Source organism: Quercus lobata, chromosome 4 (genome assembly GCF_001633185.2).
Source record: "Quercus lobata isolate SW786 chromosome 4, ValleyOak3.0 Primary Assembly, whole genome shotgun sequence".
Taxonomy (NCBI): domain Eukaryota; kingdom Viridiplantae; phylum Streptophyta; class Magnoliopsida; order Fagales; family Fagaceae; genus Quercus; species Quercus lobata.
Window position 1 is genome coordinate 24,703,619 of NC_044907.1, and position 10,905 is coordinate 24,714,523.

General features: G+C 31.7%; 2 protein-coding genes across 2 annotated transcripts; both read right to left on the minus strand.

Moving 5' to 3' along the window:
* Positions 1 to 712: 712 nt before the first annotated feature.
* On the minus strand, positions 713 to 2,130 carry LOC115984893 (ATP-dependent DNA helicase pif1-like). Its single transcript, XM_031107883.1, has 2 exons — positions 1,681 to 2,130; positions 713 to 1,582 (listed from the first exon to the last, which is right to left on the minus strand). Exons 1-2 carry the CDS (start codon positions 2,128 to 2,130, stop codon positions 713 to 715), a joined length of 1,320 nt encoding a protein of 439 aa, XP_030963743.1.
* Positions 2,131 to 3,869: 1,739 nt separating this feature from the next.
* LOC115984894 lies at positions 3,870 to 6,290 on the minus strand. Its single transcript, XM_031107884.1, has 6 exons — positions 6,285 to 6,290; positions 5,435 to 5,510; positions 4,988 to 5,284; positions 4,693 to 4,860; positions 4,474 to 4,554; positions 3,870 to 4,375 (listed from the first exon to the last, which is right to left on the minus strand). The coding sequence occupies exons 1-6, from the start codon at positions 6,288 to 6,290 to the stop codon at positions 3,870 to 3,872; spliced, it is 1,134 nt and encodes a 377-aa protein (XP_030963744.1).
* Between the last annotated feature and the right edge of the window lie 4,615 nt (positions 6,291 to 10,905).

Genomic DNA, 10,905 nt, shown 5'->3' on the forward strand with positions numbered 1-10,905 from the left:
TTTTGGAGTCCCAAAAACTTAAACTAAATTTTTTTTTTTTACCAAACTTTTTTTTTTAATCTCCCCCCATTCTTGCTTTTAATCTACCTTTTTTTTTTACCAAATTATTTTACAATTGTATTAAAACATACAGAAAGTATTTTTGTTCCAGCAATGGAAAATGTGTGAAATTGTTTTTATTCTATTTTTTATTTTTATGTTTCATCATCTAACAAATATTAATGTTGGAACAAAAAGGGAAAATCCTGAGTACATTAGAATCAATAAAACAGCAAACTGGTACAATTGTTGCAATCTTTTTCCCATTAGTTTCATTTCTCAATGTATCAACAAAATATCTTACTTTTAAAAAAAGTAATGCATGACTTGCCAAGACATGTCTACAGCTTCCAAATCTGCACCTCTGGAAGCCCCATAAAGTTTTCCTCTATCAAAATTTGGTTACCCATTTCCTCTACTATCTTCACCTAAAAGAATGAAAGCTTTAGAGAGGAAAAGTGTAGAAAATATGGGTAAGCATATCAACTGATCTTGTTAACCCATCTTGGTCTTCCAAATTAATTTTAGCTTAAAAACTCCCAAAAATAAGATACTATAATCTGTAATTTTTCCAAGTTAAGTTAACATTAATGAGTAAAATATTATTGAATAAATGATAGGAGAGGTGGGTACAAACCTGGAGAAGGAATTCTATTATTTGTAGTATCAAAGATTAAGAAAGGCCTATGAATACTTCTTTGTAGACAATATTTTTTGTATTCGACTCTTCTTTGATTTCATTGTTGATGATGAGGAACTTCAGGCCATCTCTGCTCGTAACTCTAGATACTGCAACATATAATTGTCCATGGTTGAAAACCAGATTTGGGAGATACACACCAACATGTTTCAGAGATTTACCTTGGCTCTTATTAATTGTCATTGCAAAACATACTGAAATTGGGAACTGTTGTCTCTTCAAGAGGAATGGCCATTTTGACTCAGTTGGAGACAATGTGATTCTTGGAATAAAAACATGTGCTCCAATATTGGTACCGGTAATGATCTTTGCTTCTATGACCCATGTACCCAATTTAGTAATAACTAATCTTGTTCCATTGCAAAGATCTACATTTTGGTTTAGATTTCGAAGCAACATGATAGGCAAGCCTAATTTCAACTTTAATTTATGATTTGGCAATCCAGGAAATCTTAATGTGTTCAAGAATTCACCAGTATACAAAATGTCTTGGTCAGCAATATTGGAGGAAGCTTTGCATATGGAATCTGAACTTAAATATGTTTGCTCTTCACCATGTAAACATGATACTACATAATCATTAAGTTCTTCAACAACTTCATTAGTTGGTGCAAGTATAGCTCTCTCTTGTAAGTAACTATGATCTGTGATTTTCGTTTGTAAATCAAGATATGTGCTTCTTACAATATCTTCCATTGGATTTCTAGTATGTTTGATAATTAAGTCAGCTGGAATAGTAATTGAATTCTCTCCATCTCCTTTGCCCATTTCACCATTTCCAATCTTCAAAATCCACTCACTGAAATTCATCATTGATGCATATTCTGAATTGTTTAATCTATTCTACAGAAGCCTCATATTTGTGTGTAATTTGAAAACTTAACATTCTTTCCATAGATATGATTTGTTAATAGCAGAATGCACAATATCTTCTCTTCTACCTTTTTGACAACCGGTAGTATTTGTCGAAAATCTCCCCCTAATACCACAACCTTTCCTCCAAATGGTTTGTTAGCACAATTAGGATTTTGGATACGTAAAATATCACGAAGAGAGCGATCAAGTGTCTCTAAACAATTTCTATGTGCCATAGGTGCCTCATCCCATAAAATAACACTTGTTTTCAACAAAAGTTCAGCTACTTGTGTTCCTTGTTTAATTTCACATGTAGATTCATCAGAAATATTAATTGGTATATGAAATCGTGAGTGAGCAGTTCTACCTCCAGGAAGTAACAAAGCAGCAATTCTTGATGTTGCAGTAGCAAGAGCAATTTTTTCTTGGGATTTGACAGCAGCCAAAATTGCCTTGTAAAGATGAGTCTTCCCAGTTCCACCATGGCCGTAGATGAAAAAAAAAAATCCACCGGTTTCATTGTGGATAGCTTGCATTACTGAATCATAAATTTTTTTTTGGTCAGTATTGAAACCAGCAAGAAGAATTTCATGTTCTTTTTTTAAGGCTAAGATGTCATACGACGTTTCTTCTGAATCAGCCTATTTGTACTCTTTTGAATCAAATTCATATCAGGTTGTGGCATTTGTGGATAGTCTCCAAGAGATCTCCCAAATTGTTGAAGTAATTTTTCAATTTCATATAAGGCATAATTTTTCAACTGTGTTTCTGACAATTTAAGCTCATCAAATTGCAAGATACGCCTTTGAATATGAAGTATGTCTTTTGAGATTATTTTCCAATGTGATTTCCATAGATTGGATGGATCAGCTACTTCACAAAGCATCAAAATAGTCACAAACAATTCACGTAGTTTTTTTCCAGAAGCCCAATTAGATGCTTCCAATATGGCATCAGGTCATTCCTTGTCATTATCAAGAAGCCCAAGTGCATAACATGCCTCCTGATATGTTTCATACACAATACCATTTACTATTCTAATTTCAGCAAAATTTCTAGGACCCTTAACAATGTTAAGCAGCATTCTTAAGTAATACTTCTCACCACTTGAAGGATGTGCAAAATAAATCCTCCCAATACATTTTCCATTTTTTCTTCGCCTCCATTGCTGAACATTACTATGCCTAACCCATTTTGTAGGGAAATCAGTATATGTCAACTCTCTAGCATCTTCAAAAGAATTATTAGCCTTCATCCATTCTGTGAACATGGTATTTTCAATTCCAGGACGATGAACTAATTGCCTAAGATTAATAGACTCTGGAAATGTTACGGTATTCTTTTTTTCTAAATGAAAATTTAACCTCTCAACAGCTGGGTTCCGATATTGAATTTTAAATTCAAATATCCTCTAACATGCTTCAGTTGCTGAAATATACCTACAATCCAAATAGTCTTTTGTTTCATCAACAACAATCTCAGAATTATCACCACTATTTGTTAAAGGATTTTCTTGTAAAACAATAGTCACTCTATCTGATCCTTTGTTTATATACTTAAACAAATACTTGATTGATCGAGACCGGTTGCACAACTTAACATTTATGTGTGATTGGTATTTGACCAGGAGGTCTATGTTGTAAGGAACAACATACTGATTATCCAAAAGTATTCCATTTTTTTTTCTATTGTTTGCCCATCGTTTCTTCTTCGATAATTTGGAAAACCATCATCATCAATAGTTGTTTCAGCATAAAAGCTTTTTGGAAAATGCTTTGAACATTTACCATTGATCATGCAAGGAGATGTCATGTTAGCAAGTCCACATGGTCTGTGCATCATATATAGTTTCACAGCTTCATAAGCTACTGGGTCTGTACATGAATTTGGTATTTCAACTTTGATTATACTATCAATATGTGCAGGAGTTGGGCATTTGTCTTTAGGATGAAGGAAAAGAAGAATATGTGCATGTGGCAGGCCTCTTTTTTGGAATTCAATAGTATACACAACTGCAATTAATAATTTTAAACTTAAAAGTTAAGAAAAATATACAATCATTATACGTACTTACAAGTTGATAGAAATTTGTATAAAATTACATACTTGCAATTACTCTTCCAAAGTGCTTTCCATGGGTGAGATCATGCAATAGTTGATCCAACTTTATTTTGAACACTCTTGCTATAATATCAGGTCGGTCTTCAGTTTTCTGATCCGGAATAGAGTCCAAAAACAAACTAATTTCTGGCCACTTACAATTATCTAACATTTCCTATAATCCAACAACAATATCAGGATCTACTTCATTTTTCTTATACTTCTTGACCACTGCATCAATTCTATGTCCTATTTCATTATCTGTATCACAGATATAGAGTTGAGCGAATGTAGGTTTTTCTCCTTCAATAGGAAGCAGTGACCCAATCCTATGATAATTCTGGCCATTGAGACGGAAAACATATGGGCCTGTACCATTGTTTACAAACTTGTCTACTTTACCACCCAAAGAGGTAAAAGCAAACAATGAATTATACATCCTTATTCCCACTCGAAAATTGAACGACTTTTTCCTACCATTTAGATTGAGTAGTTTTGCTAGTAAAGCAAGTGGATTTTTCAAAAGAGGTAGATGGACAATGCCATTAGAACAACATAGACTAAATTTTGGATTTTTAGTCTTCCTTGATTTTATAGTCCTCTCTTCATACCAAACTTGTGCTCCACAATGTTCACATATATGAGTAGGAGGGCCAAAGTTCCAAGCTTCGGTGAATTTACCTAAAACAAACAAATATATTCAATGAAATAAAATTGATTTAGAATGAGAAATCCATTAAAACAAATAAAGCATGTTACCCATTTCATATATCACTTACGATGAGTTCCTCTAGATTCCCCTAAAGTGGCTTCACTTGATTGCATTTCTGAACTCTCAGTATTAGTCATGCGTGAACTTCCTGAGATTATAATTGAATAATAAGTTAATATTGCAATGTGGAATAATTTGGCATCCTAACAATTTTTTAAAATATATATATGCAGCATGTCAGTATGACATTTTATGTTTAATACGTTATTACTAAAATGACTATTACCTGGAGGAATTCGGTCTTCATATACATTTGTGGTGACATCACCATTTTCATTTAAAGTAGTGTGTATATAGATATTAGAATTTTTGTTTGTAGTCTCACTATTATAATCATGTCGTCTCTGTCGAGTGCTCCTCACAAATGAATCATCCTCAATATCTCTTGAATGGCCTAAAGAGTAATCAAATATAATTAAATTCATAATTTATACACACACACACACACACACACATATATATATGTTAAATTGAAGACTTTAATAATATATAAAAAAAATGAAACTTTTTAAAAAACCTACCAACAATACGATGTGAAGGTGACACAATCGTAAATGAAGTAGATCCTCTTTCTACAGAAACCTCTCCTCTCAAAGCATCAACATTGTTGAAGTTAGCATCTACTAAATGACTTCTATTAGCTGCCCAGTAACTCATATTCATTTGCCTATCCAACACAGTACCCCTATTCAACTGTAAGTCAGTAGAAATACGTTGAGTTGCAGGGGCATGAATATTGGTTGGATAATTGCGATTTCTCTTGGATGCAAGAATCATCCTTCTTCTCAATCGTGCATAATAAGAAGACTCCATAGTACCTACAAACCATCAGTTACTAACTGTCAATATAGTAAAAAATAATTTCAAATAAATGGTGGATAATATGAACAACCTACACTACCAAAAATAATATGCTAACAATTTTAGAAAAACATTTCATTTTAGTTACAATTGACATTTGGACATACCTGAAAAAAACTTCCAGCTTTTGAACTTGCAATTTGATAGATAATCCGCAATAATTTGATAGACAATATGAACAGCCTACACAACCAAAAAATAATATAAAAATTATTTTAGCATACCAAAACAGTATATAAAAATATTTTACCATAGCCTTTTTTTTAAAAATTTATAATTAAGAGTTGGACATACTTGACGAAACAATCCAGCTTTTGAACATTTAATAGAAAATCCGTAATAAACTGATACAAAATATGAACAACCTACACAACTAAAAGATAATATAAAAAATATTTTAGCCTTCTTTTTTAGGGTGCATTCATTTTGTTGTCATCTATTTATAGTGTGTTCCTGGTTGGTAAGTAAGTCCATACATGTAACATGAAGGGCATTTTTCTAAGACTATTTGGAGATTCCAGCCTTTATGCAATTGCATTCAAAATGTAAATATAAATAAAATATTAAGCATTGTGGCGGAAAAACATAAATAAAAATTATGAGATATTTTTGCACCAGTCATGTTTTTCGACAGAAAATATCTAATCTCTGAACATATTACAATCTCATCTGATGGTTATCTCAAAATCTAAACATCATGTAGTTCTAAAAAATTAGGAATTTTTACTGAATTATTTTACAATCTTATTTGACAGTTATCTCAAAATTTGAATATCATGTAGTTCTACAGTATTTGGAACATATTTTATTTATAAAATTTCCCCATTTTCCCAACTTGTCTGGGTTTTATATTCTTTTGTATCGTGGGAATGTAATTCAGTAAAATTTCATATTGAAAGATAGACACCATAGCTACTGACGTGACTCCATAATACCTACCAACCATCATTTACTAACCGTCATTATAGTAAAAGATCATTTGAAATAACTGGTGGATAACATGAACACCCTACCAATAATATGAGGACTATTTTAGCTACGAATTTCATTTTAGAGAGACCTGAAGAAATATTCCAGCTTGTGTGAACTTGTAATTCAATAGGTATTCCATTATGATTTGGTAGAAACCAAAAGATAATATAAAAATTATTTTAGCACACGAAAAGATAATATAATCTCAATTTTATAATAGCCTTTTCATTAATTGAGAGTTGGACATACTTTATGAAAGAATCCAGCTGTTGAACTTGCGATTTAATAGATAATCCGTAATCAACTGGTACAAAATATGAACCACCTACACAACTGAAAAATAAAAATAAAAAATATTTTAGCATAGCCTTTTCATTCTATAGCTGTTCAACTTACAACTTAATAGATATTCTGTAATCAACTGCTAGGAAAAATGTACAACTTACACAACCAAATAAAAAGTTAAAAAATATTTTAGCATAGCCTTTTCATTTTATTTATAATTAAAAGTTACATATACTTGAAGAAACCATCCAGCTTAAAAACATGTAAATTAACAGGTAACTTGTGAGCAACTGGTGATTAAAATAGTAATCAGAACGATGATAGATGTCCACATCATTCAACACCAAGACCTTTTATGTGATATTTTTGCACCATTCGTGTTTTTCAATAGAAAATATCTAATCTCTATACATATTACAATCTCGTCTGATGGTTATTTCAAAATCTGAACATCATGTGATTCTAAAGAATTTGGAATTTTTACTAAATTATTATACAATCTCATCTGACGGTTATCTCAAAATTTGAATATCATGTGGTTCTAAAGTATTTGGACAATTTTTTATTTATAAAATTCCCCCAAGATAATCCATTATAATCTGGTAGAAACCAAAAGATAATATAAAAATTAGTTTAGCACACCAAAAGATAATACAACCTCAATTCTATAACCCGTAATCAACTGATATAAAATATGAACAACCTACACGACCAAAAGAAAATATAAAAAATATTTTAGCATAGCCTTTTCATTTTATTTATAATTGAGTGCTGGACATACTTGAAAAAACATTCCAACTTTATTTACAATGGAATTTCCCAGCAAAGCAAATCATTCAACAATGTCCTATTTTTTTTGGTTATTTTCTTTGGTTACACAAACTGTTCGGGCAACTATGGAATTTCCTTGCAAAGCAACTCATTAAACAATACATTGCAGAAAAGTAGAAGTAATATGTTCTGACTATGTGCAACTGTAACAATCTCTAACCGCTCGCATATTTGTTTTTTTATCCAGATAGACTGCTACCTTTGCATCCATAGTGGTAATAGATCTGGATCTATCAATGACACTTGTGGACCAAAGAGGCACATGGTTGATGTACTTTGGTTATTTATTGTGCGTTACAAAAGAGAATCTGTAAAATCATATCCCAAAAGGCATATGAGATACTATGGAAGGTGACGATGTGGCTTTTGTATCATAGTTTGTGGCAAGAGACAATGGTTCAGATGAAAGTTTACAGGTATAAATGCTGTATTGGGAAATTTTCTCCAGTCACTTCAATATTGCCTAAAATCTCAACATGAATGCCCCCCTCCCCAACCTTTCCAAATGAAAAAAGAAAAGAAAAGAAAAGGAATTTCAACTTTAGTAGCAAAAAAAAGGAATTATAGGGCTGTCTTGGGAAATTTTTTCTAGCTGGTACAATATTGCATACTTGAAACAATAATATTATCCAACTCAAATCCAAGCTACCTAAATATCAAAGAAAATTCATCTCAACATGAATGCCCCCCTCCCCAACCTTTCCAAATGAAAAAAAAAATAAAAAGAATAAAAAAATAATAATAAAAAAAGGATTTTCAACTTTGGTAGCAAAAAAAAAAAAAAGGAATTATAGGGTTGTATTGGGAAATTTTCTCCAGCTGCTACAATATTGCCTAATTTTGCACTACATGATTGTCACACTATTATACAACACTTTGTAATATACTTGAAACAATAATATTATCCAACTGAGATCTAAGCTACCTAAATATCAAAGAAAATTCATCTCAAAATGAATGCCCCCCTCCCCAACCTTTCCAAATGAAAAAAAAAAAAATCCCAACTTTAGTAGCAAAATTTGGATCTACCAAACCTAGGTTTGCTAGAAACTTCAATCATGTAGTCATTGACATGCATTACTACAATCTCTATTTAGATGAGTTTAGCAACATGAATGTACAATTTTATGCATTAAAATCCGTAACAACTTCCAATGGCGCCCTTAGTTTTGTAAACCAATCTTATGCAGTAGTGGCAGCCACTACTATTGTCTGGTATAAATCATTAAAAAATCAAACCTTCTTCTTAATATCTCATAAAATTTTAAATGCATAATCTAAAAGACCATTGTGATTCAATTCATCTCCTTTCTACCATAAAAACCTATCCTATTTGCAAAACCTGAAATTGTCTTCAAAAGTTAAATACCAAAACATTAACACCAAGTCCAAGTTCAATACCAATCCCACCACCAATAGTCTACTAAATCTGTAAAAATATTTAACATATTTGAAGATGTAAAAAATTCTTTGCCTTTTCCTCTTTGATTGTACATTAGGATATCAATCTCAGAATTTCTCAATTATCCAATAAATGTATGAAACACAAATTACACTCCATATCAAATGCACGTAGCCTTACACACCTTGTCAATTTGTCAATTTCTAGTAGTTCAAGCAGTTTATACTTCTCCTATTATGGTAGAAATTATGGATTTGATTAGGTCATGAATAATGCATTCAAACCATATCTTTTCATCATATTGAGTTGCAGTTTGAAGCAATTCATTAAAATTTTTTTTTTGTCATTATTTTATGTACCCCAACAATAATTTGCACCAAAAATTAGCCATCAGTGAAATTTTAAACAATATCTCTCTCTCTCTCTCTCTCTTTTGGGGACCCTATATCTACATCATGTGTACTTTTTCTTTTTTTGGCTGGATGCATTATGTGTACCAATGGGTGAAGGAAGAAAAACTTTCTACAAAATAGGAATTTTTTTTTTAAATATTTTATACTCTTCTACATTATCTCATCGAAGTCAAAACAATCTTTTTCACTCAATTGTTTAAAAGATTGCCCTTGTCGGCAGCAAGTAACAATTGGTTCAACTGTCAAAGGTGTCACATTGTGAAATTTTATCTAGAATTTTGTCTTATAATGATACTAAGTCCTATGTAGTTTCAACCAATATCCAACATTCAGGCAAAGGGAACATTCAATTAGTTTGTGTGACAAAATAGTAAACATACACAACCTGCCTCAACTTGATATACAAACCTTGTAGATATCAACGGCTCGGCATCTAACAACTCCTCACCATTAAAGTTGACGGTGGCCTTGAACCTGGAAAACCAAAAAAAAAATAAAATAAAAATATCTGGAATATTATCAAACTACTTCCCTCAGTCATGGAATATAAGCAATCGAGAGAGATGAAAACTCACCTTTAAATCCCCTTGGAATGGATGAGACATGCCACCAACACTTTATACTTCACTACTTTAGAGTCTTACATTCTTCCAATAAGCCACAACACATTTAAAAAATGACACCTGAGATATTTCCAAATAAACCAAGGTAAAATAAAATACGTTTTTGGGCAGTAAAATTATAGCACTATTGAAACGTCATTCAGGTAATCTCACAAACACATCAATGGTATGCCAAGGATGCTCAAATAATATAAACACAAACACAAACAAACGAAAAAAAAAATGAAATAAAAATAAAAGCGTCTCATATTAATATAAATAGAGCATAAAAGTTTTGCACCCAAAAAAAAGAATTGAAACAGAGAATAAAAGTTTTGCACCCAAAATAAGAATTGAGATGTAGAGATACCTCAACCAAAGCAGGGAGGTTTTGTCAGCATTTATAAACCATGTGGAAAGGAATGAAGGGAGGAAGGAAATCAGATAGGCAGCCGTTATTGAGAAACGGTAGAGTAGGAAGGTGGGTAGCTTTCAAACTCTCTGTTTTCTCAAGCAATACCTGAAGGCTTCAATGTTTTGATTTTTTTTTTCCCTTTAAGCTTCCCTCTATGTTACATATTTCAAAACCCTAAACGCTTCCCTTTTCTTTTATTTTTTTTTTTTTTTTTCCTTTCTTCCAAACCGGCTTGAACGCACTTTTTTTTTTTTTTTCCTTTCCTTTAATCTCCCCTCTACATTACATATTTAAAACCCTGAATGCAATATTATCCTCCCTTTAAGCTTCCTTTTTTTTCTTTTTTCTTTTTTCTTTTTTTCAAACCGACTTGAATGTTTGATATCTTCCAAACCCTGAACGCAATATTATCCTCCCTTTAAGCCTTCCTTTTTTTTTCCTTTAAGCTGAATTGAAAATACTTTGAGTTGGGCTTGATAGTGGAACTAAATAAATGAAGGGTGGGCTGGATTAATTATACAAATTTATTAAAGGGTGATAGTGGGAGTAAATAAATAAGTAGTGGGCTGGGATTTATAGGGCTGTAAATTATAAAAACCATTTAAAAATTGAAGGAAAAATATTTTTTTTTAAAGAAAATGACATGACAGCTGATGTG